Consider the following 14,816-nt stretch of genomic DNA (forward strand, 5'->3'; position numbering starts at 1 on the left):
GGTGAAATTGGGGAAAGTGGGGACTGACCCAGGAGAAGAGGGAAGGTGGAGATTATCAGTCTTTCAGTCTTCATCTTCAGTCTCCGCTCCGAGTGTCTCCTCCTCATGTGTCCCGGTGTCACATTCTGTCCGAGCTACGCTCCTGTGAAGCACCTTGGGACATTTTACTACGTTAAAGGCGCTATAGAAATGCAAGTTGTTGTTGTCACTGACCTAAACTGGCTCCCGGTCCAACAACACCTCGATTTAAAAATTCTCATCCTTGTTTTCAAATCCCTCCATGTCCTCACCAGTCCCTATCTCTGTAACCTCCTCCAGCCTCACAACCCTCCGAGATCTCTGCGCTCCTCCAATTCCGGCCTCTTGTCCATCCCCCACTCCCTTCGCTCCACCATTGGCGGCCGTGCCTTCAGCTGCCTGGGCCCTAAGCTCTGGAATTCCCTCCCTAAACCTCTCCGCCTCTCTCTCCTCCTTTAAGATGCTCCTTAAAACCTCCCTCTTTGACCCAGCCTTTGGTCACCTGTCCTAATATCTCCTTATGGGGCTCGGGGTCAGTTTGTCTGATTTACACTCCTGTGAAGCACCTTGGGAGGTTTCACTAGTTACAGGCGCTATATAAATACAGGTTGTTGTTGTAGTTGCAGGTGTTGTTCTTAAGGGAGAATGAACTTGCATTTCTATAGCGCCTCTCATGACCTCAGGGTGTCCCAAAGCGCTTTACAGCCAATGAGGTGCTTTTGTGGGATGTGCTGAGGGTGAGAGGCGCTCTATCAATGCAAGCTCTTGCTCTGAGGGGCCTGGAACAGTTTGAAATGCAATAAGTGTCAGAAAGTGTTGGTGTCGGGAGGGCTGAGCTGGGAAAGGGAGAGCGGAGTCCCGGAGCGGAGAGTCCCGAGTCTAACCCAGCTGCTCAGCCCATTTGAAAGCAGCTGCCCTTGTTTTTTGCCAGGTGTAAGTGCAATCTTCACGCCAACAACTGTATCTTGGAGAAGGGGAAGCTGAGTTGTGAGTGCGAGCACAACACGACGGGGCCGGACTGCGGGAGATGCAAGAAAGGCTTTCAAGGCGGAGCGTGGAGAGCGGGCTCGTACCTCCCAATCCCCAAAGGGACGGTCAATGTGTGTGAGTAACCCGAGCTTCCCGGCCCGGCCCAGTGCCGGCGCAAGATCGCTTCAGATTTCATTCTCAGCCCAACTCCCTGCAACGCATCGACTCCAAAATACAACCCAATGGATGGTTGTGATTGTGTTAATGTGGAAAGTGATCCCAGCGGGAGATTGTCCAGACCCAGGGAGAGGAACAGAGTCCGAGCCCACAGCCCACTGAGAGAGGGAGAGGGAGAGAGGGGGGAGAGAGAGGGAGAGAGGGGGGAGAGAGGGAGAGAGAGAGGGGGAGAGAGAGGGGGAGAGAGAGAGAGAGAGAGAGGGGGAGAGAGCGAGATGGGGAGAGGGGGAGAGAGAGAGAGAGTGGGAGAGGGAGAGAGAGAGGGGGAGCGTGAGAGGAAGGGAGTGAGAGAGGGAGAGGGAGGGAGAGAGAGGAAGGGGGAGAGAGAAGGAGGGGGAGAGAGAAGGAGGGGTGAGAGAGCGAGAGGGTGAGAGAGAGGGAAAGGGAGAGAAGGTAAGAGAGAGGGGGGAGGGAGAGAGAGAAAGTAAGAAAGAGACAGAAAGTAAGAGAAGTAAATAAAGAGAGAGAGAGACAAGCTCTCCAATTAGTCCCAGTCCCGGCTCTTTCCCCACAGCCCTGCTAATCTTTCCCTCCAAGTATTTCTCCAATTCCCTTTTGAAAGTTCCTATTGAATCTGCTTCCACCGCCCTTTCAGGCAGCGCATTCCAGATCACAACAACTCGCTGTAAAAACATTCTCCTCATCTCCCCTCTGGTTCTTTTGCCAATTCCCTTCACTCTGTGTCCTCTGGTTACCGACCCTCCTGCCACTGGAAACAGTTTCTCCTTATTTACTCGATCAAACCCCTCCTGATTTCGAGCGCCTCTATCAATGTGATTTGGGAGTCAGTGAGCGAGCTGGAATCGCTGGCATTATGTAGAGGGTGAGGTTATAATAGCCCATGGGTGATTTTTGCTGAAATCTCTCTCCGGACACACACACAGATACAGAGCCAGCAGTGAGGTGTAGACTGATGTGAGAATGGAATGTTAATGGCTGGATGAACATCTGGGGAACAGCTGGGGAGGGTGAAAGGAGAATAAGCCTCTGTGTAACAATATCTGAAGCAGATCAGGAAGTGAAGGTTGTGAGGGACATCTGTGGCCATTGCTGTGTGTGGAATGTCCCGAGATCAATATACAGACAGTGAGAGGACTGGGCAGTGAGCGAGGGGTCTGTGTGATGACTGACACCCTTACCTATTAACCCTGCGGACTTACACACTAATCACACGGAGTGGGAACGGAGCCACGGACTAACCTCAGGCTCACCTTCCATCAGCTCTTCAGCAACTCTAGCTGGTGTGACCCAGGGCTGGTGTGAGTGCTCAGAGGATGCAGCCCGCCAATCCCCATCACTTCATTGTTCCTGAGTTTGAGTGAGGTCCATGTCATCAACACTCCATGTGATGGGTTGGATTAGTGTGTTTATGGAGACAGATTGTGAATCAGACGTCTCTCTAACTCTCTTTGTTTCTGTTTCCCTCTCCAGGCCTCCCTGACACTGTCGCGAGTGGCCGTAAGTAGGACTTACGCTCTCTGACCTGTGACCTGCTGACCCAGAGCCCATTTCAGTATCTGGAACAAACCCTTCCCCTCAAACCTCCCTCATGTCTCACTGACTGAGGAACAGGTGTAGGTGTGAGCAGGGGCTGAGTGTGAGCAGGTGTAGGTGTGAGCAGGGGCTGAGTGTGAGCAGGTGTAGGTGTGAACAGGGGCTGAGTGCGAGCAGGGGCTGAGTGTGAGCAGGGGCTGAGTGTGAACAGGTGTAGATGTGAACAGGGGCTGAGTGTGAACAAGTGTAGGTGTGAGCAGGGGCTGAGCGTGAACAGGTGTAGGTGTGAGCAGGGGCTGAGTGAACAGGTGTAGGTGTGAGCAGGGGCTGAGTGTGAACAGGTGTAGGTGTGAGCAGGGTCTGAGTGTGAGCAGGTGTAGGTGTGAGCAGGGGTTGAGTGTGAACTGGTGTAGGTGTGAGCAGGGGCTGAGTGTGGACAGGTGTGGGTGTGAGTAGGGTCTGAGTGTGAGCAGGTGTAGGTGTGAGCAGAGTCTGAGTGTGAGCAGGTGTAGGTGTGAGCAGGGTCTGAGTGTGAGCAGGTGTAGGTGTGACCACGTGTAGGTGTGAGCAGGGTCTGGGTGTGAGCAGGTGTAGGTGTGAGCAGGTGTAGGTGTGAGCAGGGTCTGAGTGTGAGCAGGTGTAGGTGTGAACAGGGGCTGAGTGTGAGCAGGGTCTGAGTGAACAGGGTCTGAGTGTGAGCGAGTGTAGGTGTGAGCAGGGGCTGAGTGTGAGCAGGGTCTGAGTGTGAGCGGGGGCTGAGTGTGAGCAGGGTCTGAGTGTGAGAAGGGTCTGAGTGTGAGCAGGGGCTGAGTGTGAACATGTGTGGGTGTGAGCAGGGTCTGAGTGTGAGCAGGGTCTGAGTGTGAGCGGGGGCTGAGTGTGAGCAGGGTCTGAGTGTGAGCAGGGTCTGAGTGTGAGCAGGTGTAGGTGTGAGCAGGGTCTGAGTGTGAGCAGGGTCTGAGTGTGAGCAGGGTCTGAGTGTGAGCGGGGGGTGAGTGTGAGCAGGGTCTGAGTGTGAGCAGGGTCCGAGTGTGAGCAGGGTCCGAGTGTGAGCAGGGTCTGAGTGTGAGCAGGGGCTGAGTGTGAGCAGGGTCTGAGTGTGAGCAGGGGCTGGGTGTGAGCAGGGTCTGAGTGTGAGCAGGGTCTGAGTGTGAGCAGGGTCTGAGTGTGAGCAGGGGCTGAGTGTGAACATGTGTGGGTGTGAGCAGGGTCTGAGTGTGAGTAGGGTCTGAGTGTGAGCAGGGTCTGAGTGTGAGCGGGGGCTGAGTGTAAGCAGGGTCTGAGTGTGAGCAGGGTCTGAGTGTGAGCAGGTGTAGGTGTGAGCAGGGTCTGAGTGTGAGCAGGGTCTGAGTGTGAGCAGGGTCTGAGTGTGAGCAGGGTCTGAGTGTGAGCGGGGGCTGAGTGTGAGCAGGTGTAGGTGTGAGCAGGGTCTGAGTGTGAGTGGGGGCTGAGTGTGAGCAGGGTCTGAGTGTGAGCAGGGGCTGAGTGTGAGCAGGGTCTGAGTGTGAGCAGGGTCTGGGTGTGAGCAGGGGCTGAGTGTGAGCGGGGGCTGAGTGTGAGCAGGGTCTGAGTGTGAGCAGGGTCTGAGTGTGAGCAGGGTCTGAGTGTGAGCGGGGGCTGAGTGTGAGCGGGGACTAGGATCAGGAGTCTGCTTGTTCCTGTATCTATGGAGTAAAGTATAATCTCCTCGAGCGGTGCAGCAGATACGAAGCAGGGAAGTTGTAATATTTACGATGCACATCTTAGTTGAGAGGAAAGTGCTTCTTAACTCCGTCTCAGTGAGAATATTCAGTGGGAAGTGGAGGGAATATTTGTAGAAAGCTGTTTGGTTGCTGAGCCCGAGATCAATGGGGATTTGTTGTAATCCTGTAATCCCAGATACAGGAATGGGAGCTGGGTGAGTGTCTCGGCCTCAATCTGTTCCCCTTTGTTCCCGGATTTTACATCAACTCGGTCCCGTTTATTTAACCCTTCGCATGCTGTCCATGTCATTCCAAACCATCCGTCACATTAAACCCCCAAACCAGCCCCACACTGACCGGGAGCGACCATAACTCCCCACACTGACCGTGGGTGACCATAACTCCCCACATTGACCGGGAGTGAATGTAACTCCCCATACTGACCGGGAGTGACCATAACTCCCCATACTGACCGGGAGTGAATGTAACTCCCCATACTGACCGGGAGTGACCATAACTCCCCATACTGACCGGGAGTGACCGTAACTCCCCATACTGACCGGGAGTGAATGTAACTCCCCACACTGACCGGGAGTGACCATAACTCCCCATACTGACCGGGAGCAGAGTGACCATATCTCCCCACACTGACCGGGAGTGACCGCAACTCCCCACGCTGACCAGGAGTGACCATAACTCCCCATACTTACCGGGATTGACCATAACTCCCAATACTGACCGGGAGTGACCATAACTCCCCATACTGACCGGGAGTGACCATAACTCCCCATACTGACCGGGAGTGACCATAACTCCCCACACTGACCGGGAGTGACCATAACTCCCCACACTGACCGGGAGTGACCATAACTCCCCACACTGACCGGGAGTGACCATAACTCCCCATACTGATCGGGAGTGACCATAACGCCCCACACTGAACAGGAGTGACCATAACTCCCTATACTGACTGGGAGCAGAGTGACCATAACTCCCCATACTGACCGGGAGTGACCATAACTCTCCACACTGACCGGGAGTGACCATAACTCTCCACACTGACCGGGAGTGACCATAACTCCCGATAGTGACCAGGAGCAGAGTGACCATAACTCCCTATACTGACCGGGAGTGACCATAACTCCCCATACTGACCGGGAGTGACCATAACTCCCCATACTGACCGGGAGTGACCATAATTCCCCACTGACCGGGAGTGACCATAACTCCCCACACTGACCGGGAGTGACCATAACTCCCCATACTGACCGGGAGTGACCAGAACTCCCCATACTGACCGGGAGTGACCATAACTTCCCATACTGACTTGGAGTGACCATAACTCTCCATACTGACCGGGAGTGACCATAACTCCCCACACTGACCGGGACTGGGGGACTGGGGCACTTTGGCCTTCTATGAAATGTTACACTTTGACCCCAAACCAGCCTCCTTCCTGCCCAGGGACAGCCAGAACCTACAGGAAGAAACAGACACTCAAACCTTCATCACTGACACAAAGTTAACTAAAGATAAACGAGTTCTAATGTCTGGCGATGAATCTCCATTTTGTGCTGAATTACTGAGCGTGTTGTTGCTGGATTGAGTCACGCTGAATAATAACAGGGAGACTCAGTCACATCCTGCATTACACAGTTTGCCTTTCAAACCCTCAACCTACTCGAATGCACCGAAATCCCATAATAACAGTCTGTCACCGGCCTCACCCCATTAAATCATCGGCTCCGCGGACCAGATTCCCGCTAATTAGTGATCGATCCGCTTCGAGCTACAACACAGGCAGTGAGTAGACCCGGAGAAGCGACTGATTGAGTCGACATTGGCTCCCGGTCCAGCAACACCTCCAATTTATAATTCTCATCCTCACGTTCAAATCCCTCCATGGTCTCGCCCCTCCCTGTCTCTGTAACCTCCTCCAGCCATAAGACCCTCCGAGATCTCTTCACTCCTCCAGCCATAAGAACTTCCAATGGTCAAGAATCTCATCACTAGAGGTCGTGAACCCAGAGCAAGGTAGGAGCTCTCATATTGTGTTCGCTCAGTACTGCCCCTCTGACAGTGCACCGCTCCCTCAGTACTGCCCCTCTGACAGTGCGGCGCTCCCTCAGTACTGCCCCTCCGACAGTGCAGCGCTCCCTCAGTACTGCCCCTCTGACAGTGCGGCGCTCCCTCAGTACTGCCCCTCCGACAGTGCAGCGCTCCCTCAGTACTGCCCCTCTGACAGTGCGGCGCTCCCTCAGTACTGCCCCTCTGACAGAGCAGCTCACCCTCAGTACTGCCCCTCTGACAGTGCAGTGCTCCCTCCGTACAGCCCCTCCGACAGTGCAGCCTTCCCTCCGTACTGCCCCTCCGACAGTGCAGCACTCCCTCAGTACCGCCCCTCTGACAGTGCAGCGCTCTCTCAGTCCTGCCCCTCTGACAGTGCAGCACTCCCTCAGTACTGCCCCTCCGAAGGTGCAGCACTCCTTCAGTACTGCCCCTCCGACAGTGCAGCACTCCCTCAGTACTGCCCCTCCGACAGTGCAGCGTTCCCTCATTACTGCCCCTCGGACAGTGCAGCATTCCCTCAGTACTGCCCCTCCGACAGTGCAGCACTCCCTCAGTACTGCCCCTTCGACAGTGCAGCGCTCCCTCAGTACTGCCCCTCCGACAGTGCAACGCTCCCTCAGTACTGCCCCTCCGACAGTGTCGCACTCCCTCAGTACCGCTCCTCCGACAGTGCAGTGCTCCCTCAGTACTGCCCCTCCGACAGTGCAGCACTCCCTCAGTACTGCCCCTCCGACAGTGTCGCACTCCCTCAGTACTGCTCCTCTGACAGTGCAGGGCTCCCTCAGTACTGCCCCTCCGACAGTGCAGCACTCCCTCAGTACTGCCCCTCCGACAGTGCATCACACCCTCAGTACTGCCCCTCCGACAGTGCAGCGCTCCCTCAGTACTGCCCCTCCGACAGTGCAGCGCTCCCTCAGTACTGCCCCTCCGACAGTGCAGCACTCTCTCAGTACTGCCTTAGTGTTGGTCTGGATTATGGACTCGAGTCTCTGGAGTGGGACTTGAACCCACGACCTTCTGACTCCGAGGCGAGAGTGCTGCCCACTGAGCCACGGCTGAAAGGCCCCTAACTTGGCAGTACTGTATAAAACCCGGCACAGGACTCTATAAACCCGGGATTGGGACCATCCATTGCCATCTGCCTGATTCACTGCAAACCGTAACTAGCCGGGAGTCTGATGTTCTCCCCTCACTGCTAAAAGCCTCAGTGTTCCCTCCCTCCCATTCCAGCCATTTCCTCCCCACCTCTCATTCCTGCAGCATGTGACCCTCTCGCAGCCTGCGACCCGTCTACGTCCTGTCTACGTGCCGTCTACACTCTCTGTCTTTTCCTTGCAAGACTGCGAATGCTTTGGCCACTCGTACCGGTGCAGTTACCTCGAGCTGCTCTCCACCGCCATTTGCGTGAGCTGTAAGCACAACACTAGAGGGCGACACTGCCAGTTATGCCGGCTGGGCTTCCACCGAAACCCTTCAGCACAGCTGGACCACCACAACGTTTGCCTCGGTCAGTTCCTGTTACAATCTCCGCTCTCGCCTCCTTCCTTCACCCTTCTGCTTTCAGCCCGAAACAAGATAAAGAAACAAAGAAAATACCTTCGATAGGGCTGAGCAAAAGGGTGTCGGAAATCAGCTCCCCTTTCCCCAGTGACTAGGCCCCAACCCAACCTTTCCCTAGCGATGAAGCCTGGTCCAGCCTTTCCCTAGCGATGAGGCCTGGTCCAGCCTTTCCCTAGCGATGAGGCCTGGTCCAGCCTTTCCCTAGCGATGAGGCCTGGTCCAGCCTTTCCCTAGCGATGAGGCCTGGTTCAGTCTTTCCCTAGCGATGAGGCCTGGTCCAGTCTTTCCCTAGCGATGAGGCCTGGTCCAGCCTTTCCCTAGCGATGGGGCCTGGTCCAGCCTTTCCCTAGCGATGGGGCCGGTCCAGCCTTTCCCTAGCGATGAGGCCTGGTCCAGTCTTTCCCTAGCGACAAGGCCTGGTCCAGCCTTTCCCTAGCGATGAGGCCTGGTCCAGCCTTTCCCTAGCGATGGGACCTGGTCCAGCCTTTCCCTAGCGATGAGGCCTGGTCCAGCCTTTCCCAGCGATGGGGCCTGGCCCAGCCTTTCCCTAACGATGAGGCCTGGCCCTTGCTTTGTTGCGGTGAATCGAAAGCCCTGTGTTTTGATGATATAACCGTTCCCTCCCTGTCTCCATTGTTTTTCAGGAATTTGTATGTTGTTTGTATTCTCGGTAAACGACCATCCCGACTCGTAGCAGCGTCGCTCGCCTCTGCTCAATGTTGCCCCTCCCCCCAGTGTCCAACAACAATCCTCTCTCCATTTCCTCATCTCCTCCCATTCTCCACACACAGAATTACACAGAATGTACAGCACAGAAACAGGCCATTCATAGGAACATAGAAACAGGAGGAGGCCATTCAGCCCTGCGAGCTGGTTCCACCATCCAGTTCGATCAGGGCTGATCTGTATCGTAACTCAATCAACCCGCCTCGGTTCCGTAACCCTTAATGCCCTTACCCAACAAAAATCCATCAATCTCAGTTCTGAAATTTCCAATTGACCCCCAGCCTCAACAGCTCTCTGGGGGAGAGAGTTCCAGATTCCCACTAACCCTTTGTGTGAAGAAGTGCTTCCTGACATCACCCCTGAACGGCCTGGCTCTAATTTTAAGGTTCTGCCCCCTTGTTCTGGACTCCCCCCACCAGAGGAAATAGTTTCTCTCTATCGACCCGATCAACTCCTTTGATCATCTTAAACACCTCGATTCGATCACCCTTTAACTCAGGGGAATACAAGCCCAGTCTGTGCAGCCTGGCCTCAGAATTTAACCCTTTTAGCCCCGGTGTCAGTCTGGTGAATCTGGGCCGCTCCCCCTCCAAGGCCAGTCTATCCTTCCTGAGGGTCGGGGCCCTGAACTCATAGAATCATAGAAAGTTACAGCACGGAAGGAGGCCATTCGGCCCATCGTGTCCACGCCAGCCAACAGAGAGCTCTCCAGCCTAATCCCACTTCCCAGCTCTTGATCCGTAGCCCTGCAGGTTAGAACATCCCAAGTGCACATCCAGGTACTTTTTAAATGTGGTGAGGGTTCCTGCCTCTACCACCCTTTCAGGCAGTGAGTTCCAGACCCCCACAACCCTCTGGGTGAAGAAATTTCCCCTCAAATCCCCTCTAAACCTTCCACCAATTACTTTAAATCTGTGCCCCCTGGTTTTTGACCCCTCTGCTAAGGGAAATAGGTCCTTTCTATCCACTTTATCTAGGCCCCTCATAATTTTATACACCTCAATAAGGTCTCCCCTCAGCCTCCTCTGTTCCAAGGAAAACAGACCCAGCCTATCCAGTCTTTCCTCATAGCTAAGATTCTCTACTCCCAGCAACATCCTTGTAAATCTCCTCTGTACCCTCTCTAGTGCAATCACATCTTTCCTGTAATGTGGTGACCAGAACTGCACGCAGTACTCTAGCTGAGGCCTAACCAGTGTTTTATACAGTTGAAGCATAACCTCCCTGCTCTTGTATTCTATGCCACGGCTAATAAAGGCAAGCATTCCGTATGCCTTCTTAACCACCTTATATACGTGGCCTGCTACCCTCAGGGATCTCTGGACATGCACTCCAAGGTCCCTTTGTTCCTCTACACTACTCAGTGTCCTACCATTTAACGTGTATTCCCTTTCCTTGTTAGCCCTCCCCAAATGCATTACCTCACACTTCTCCGGACTGAATTCCATTTGCCACTGTTCTGCCCACCTGACCAATTTATTGATATCTTCCTGCAGTCTACAGCTGAACGCAGTGTCCAGATGCAGTCTATCCAGAGCTCTGTGCAGCTGGAACATAACTTCCTCCCCTTTGTGTTCCAGCCCCCGAGAGAAAGGACAACATTCCATCAGCCTTTCTCATTAGTTTTTGTACCTGTCCACGAGCTTTTAGCCCAACTGGTCCGTGCCGGTGTTCCTGCTCCACTCGAGCCTCCTCCCGTCCTTCCTCATCTCACCCTATCACCATATCCTTCTATTCCCTTCTCCCTCATGTGTTTATCCAGCTTCCCCTTCAATACATCTGTGCTATTCTCCTCAACCACTCCCTGTGGGAGCGAGTTCCACATTCTCACCACTCTCTGGGTAAAGAAGGTTCTCCTGAATTACCGATGGGATTTATTAGTGACGATCTTATATTTATTGCCCCTAGTTTTCGACTCCCCACAAATAGAAACATCTTCTCTACGTCTACCCGATCAAACCCCTTCATAATCTTAAAGACCTCGATCAGGTCCCCCCTCAATCTTCTCTTTTGTGGAGAAAAGAGCCCCAGCCTGTTCAGTCTTTCCTGATAGTTATAACCTCGCAGTTCTGGGATCATCCGTGTGAATCTTATTTTGCACCTTCTCCAGTGCCTCTATATCCTTTTTATAATATGGAGACCAGAACTGTGCAGAGTGCTCCAAGTGCGGTCTAACCAAGGTTCGGTACAAGTTTAACATCACTTCTGTGCTTGTGAATTCTACCCTCTAGTGAGGAACCCAGTGCTTGGTTTGCTTTTTCGGGCCTTGTTAACCTGTGTTAATTCTGTGCCGTGGCCCCAGGGAGTGGAACACGGGCCGTGTGCAGTCAGTGTGTGGGGGATTGAAGCTGTTTGTAAAGTGTTGGAGACTTGTTTCACCCCCAGAGTCTGACCCTCCCTTGTCCCGGCTCGCACTCATTCCTGTGGCTGAGGTTGTGTCGATGTGTTTTATGGGGAACAGCCGTGTGCAGTGTGTGTGTTGTCTTGTTTCTGCAGACTGTAAGTGTCACCCTGATGGCTCGCTCCACCATCGCTGTAATGACACGGGATATTGTGACTGTAAGGAGGGGGCAACAGGGCCCAAGTGTGACAAGTGCCTGCCCGGATATTACTGGCACAGGGGCTGTCGAGGTAAGTAACCGTTCCAGCACCAGCCCCTCCCCTCACTCCGCCCCGGCTTCTGTGTGTCAGGGTCAGCAGAGTATCCAATAGCAGAGATACCGTGGGGGGAATCACAGAGGCTTTTAGTGAGTGAACCCTCCTGGACCCTCCCATCACCCGCCACACAATTAGTGGCACAGCTCCTCGCAAAGGGAGGTCTGGAGTTCAGTGAGGGACGTTTCATAGAACCACACAGCACAGGAGGAGGCCATTCGGCCCATCGTGCCTGTGTCGGCTCTTTGAAAGAGCTCTCCAATTAGTCCCACTCCCTGCTCTTTCCCCACAGCCCGGCAAATCTTTCCTTTTTTCCCTTTTCAAGGATTTCTCCAATTCCCTTTTGAAAGTTCCTATTGAATCTGCTTCCACCGCCCTTTCAGGCAGCGCATTCCAGATCACAACAACTCGCTGTAAAAACATTCTCCTCATCTCCCCTCTGGTTCTTTTGCCAATTCCCTTCACTCTGTGTCCTCTGGTTACCGACCCTCCTGCCACTGGAAACAGTTTCTCCTTATTTACTCGATCAAAACCACTCATGATTTTGAACACCTCTATTAAATCTTTCCTTAACCTTCTCTGCTCTAAGGAGAACAATCGCAGCTTCTCCAGCCTCTCCACACAACTGAAGTCCCTCATCCCTGGCACCATTCTAGTAAATCTCCTCTGCACCCTCTCCAAGGCCTTGACACCCTTCCTAAAATGTGGTGCCCAGAATTGGACACAATAATTGGACACAGACTTTAATCCTCAGTCTCACCTTAGGTATTTAATCATTAATTTATTCCCATTCACACATCCCCCCTGTGCTCGCTGAGCTACATTGGCTCCTTATGTGGCTCTGTGCCAACTTTTCTCTTATTTACGCTCCTGTGAAGCACCTTGGGATGTTTTACTATGTTAAAGGCGCTATATAAATGCAAGTTGTTGTTAAATAGAATCTACAGCACTCTGATCGATATTGAAATTCATTGGCCATTTACTCGCCCATTCTACGAGTTTATTCATGTTTTCCTGTATTTTGTCGCAGTCATTCTCTGTATTAACTACACCCCCACAATCTGGTGTCATCCACAAATTCTAAAAATATACTTCCGATTCCCGAGTCCGAATCGTTTCTGTAAATAGTGAACAACAGTGGTCCCAGCACCGATCCTTCTGGAACATCACTTCCCAGCTTTTGCCAGTCTGCGTAATTACCTTTAATTCTCTGTTTTTTGTTTTGTAGCCAGCTTGCTATCCATTCTGCTACATCTCCCCGGACTCCGCATGCTCTGACCTTAGTCAAGACTCTACTACACGATACTTTATCCAAGGCCTTTTGAAAATCCAAATATATTACATCTACTACATTACCCCTGTCTACCCTTTCTGTTACTTCTTCAAATAATTCAATAGGCCTGGTCAAGCATGACCTTCCCTTTTGGAATCCGTGCTGACTAATCTTCATTATATTTTCAGATTCTAGATATTTTTCTATTACATCTTTGAGTAAGAATCTTTCCCACCACCGATGATAAGCTAATTGGTCTATAGTTCCCTGGACTTGTTCTATGTACCGCTTTGAATCTAGGAATCACATCAGCTGTCCGCCAGTCCTCTGGCACTATTCCCTTTTCTAATGAATCTTTATTATATATATGTAACAGTGCCCCTGCTATCTCTTCCCTAACCTCTTTTAATATGCACAGATACAATCCACCCGGACCAGGGGTTTTATCCTCTCTGAGTTTGATCAGTTTATCAATTATCTCCCCCTTTCCATCTTCAATGTCTTTCTATCTTTTTTGCTCTATTCCTCTAGTGTCATGTCCACCATGTTAATCTCCCTGGGAAACACGGAGCCAAAGTCATGATTCAATATTGCTGCCATTTCGCTGTCATTACCTGTCAGTTTATCGTGTGTATCCCTCAGTGGCCCGATCCCGATCCTGATTTTCATTTTGTTGTTTATGTGTCTGGAGAATACTTCACTGTTGCTTTTGATATTCTGTGAAAATGTGGAGTTCCTCTTTCCTAACTGTTTCTTCACTTCTTTCCTCACCTCTTCGCGTTCCCTTTTACAATTCGGGCTGACTATTCTTTATTATATTCTGGGTTTCGAGATGTTTCTCTAATAAAATGTTGTTGTGACAGTGAGAGCCTGGGAGCGGTGAGAGTTGAACCAATCTGGAAGGTGGGGAGATGGTCAATGAGCTGATCTTTCTTTTCTCTGGCCTCTTGCAGCGGGCGTGTGCGATAACTTGCTGACACGGTGTCAGAACGGAGGAGTGTGTGAGGACAATGGGAGGTGTCGGTGCCTCGCTCCCTACACCGGGCTCCTGTGTGAGAAAGGCCAGTGCGGGGAGGAAGCGGGAGGGTGCGTCTCCCAATGCCCGCGGGAGCCCACCTTACACCGGCTGCTGCTGGCGCTGACTGCGCTGCTAACCTCCGCTAACGGCCGCCCGCCGCTCTGACCCGCTTCCAGCGCCATGGCCGCTCACGGGAAGGTGCGAAGAGCGCAGGAGAATCCAGCCTTTACTGCGTCGCCGTTAGAACACGCTCCCCTCCCCCGACCCCCCGGGAAAGGCAAACTGGAGCCGAGGCCGGAGCCCAGCCACCCACCCAGCCCGACTGGATCTGAGAGCCCGGAAGGAATGGGCAGTCAGTGGGGACTGGACTCTCTGACTCCCCGCGGGCCCGAGGCAGCTGCTAATATTCATTCTGCAATCGCCAGCCGCTCGGCCCATGTCCAGCTTTGGGACAAAGAAAGAAAGAAAGGACTTGGATTTCTACAGAGCCTTTCACCCCCTCAGGACGTCCCAAAGCGCTTCACAGACAATGAAGAACTTTACAGCAAACAGCAATGTGAGAATCAGCAGACAATCTGTTTTACTGATGTTGGTGGAGGAATAAATATTGTCCAGGACTCCGGGGAGAACTCCCCTGCTCTTCTTCCAAATAGTGTCCTGGGATCTTTTACATCCCTGAGAGAGCAGACGGGGCCTCGGTTTAACGTCTCATCCGAAAGACGGCACCTCCGACAGTGCAGCACTCCCTCAGTACTGCCCCTCCGACAGTGCAGCACTCCCTCAGTACTGCCCCTCCGACAGTGCAGCACGCCCTCAGTACTGCCCCTCCGACAGTGCAGCACTCCCTCAGTACTGCCTCTCCGACAGTGCAGCGCTCCCTCAGTACTGCCCCTCTGACAGTGCAGCACTCCCTCAGTACTGCCCCTCCGACAGTGCAGCACTCCCTCAGTACTGCCTCTCCGACAGTGCAGCACTCCCTCAGTACTGCCCCTCCGACAGTGCAGCACTCCCTCAGTACTGCCCTTCCGACAGTGCAGCGCTCCCTCAGTACTGCCCTTCCGACAGTGCAGTGCTCCCTCAGTACTGCCCTTCCGACAGTGCAGCACTCCCTCAG

General features: G+C 53.0%; 1 protein-coding gene across 1 annotated transcript in view; it reads left to right on the top strand.

Moving 5' to 3' along the window:
* The window catches only part of LOC147122460 (netrin-G1-like), a 36,459-nt gene extending 22,114 nt beyond the window's left edge, over positions 1–14,345 (top strand). Inside the window, exons 3-6 of the mRNA XM_085983618.1 lie at positions 950–1,122; positions 2,656–2,682; positions 11,253–11,387; positions 13,638–14,345. Coding sequence (XP_085839744.1) covers positions 950–1,122; positions 2,656–2,682; positions 11,253–11,387; positions 13,638–13,867 — 565 coding nt within the window. The 3' untranslated portion in view covers positions 13,868–14,345. The remainder of the gene's footprint in view (positions 1–949; positions 1,123–2,655; positions 2,683–11,252; positions 11,388–13,637) is intronic.
* Positions 14,346–14,816: the final 471 nt, after the last annotated feature.

Source organism: Somniosus microcephalus, chromosome 3, assembly GCF_052327205.1.
Source record: "Somniosus microcephalus isolate GS21.2 chromosome 3, FLI_Smic_1.0, whole genome shotgun sequence".
NCBI lineage: Eukaryota > Metazoa > Chordata > Chondrichthyes > Squaliformes > Somniosidae > Somniosus > Somniosus microcephalus.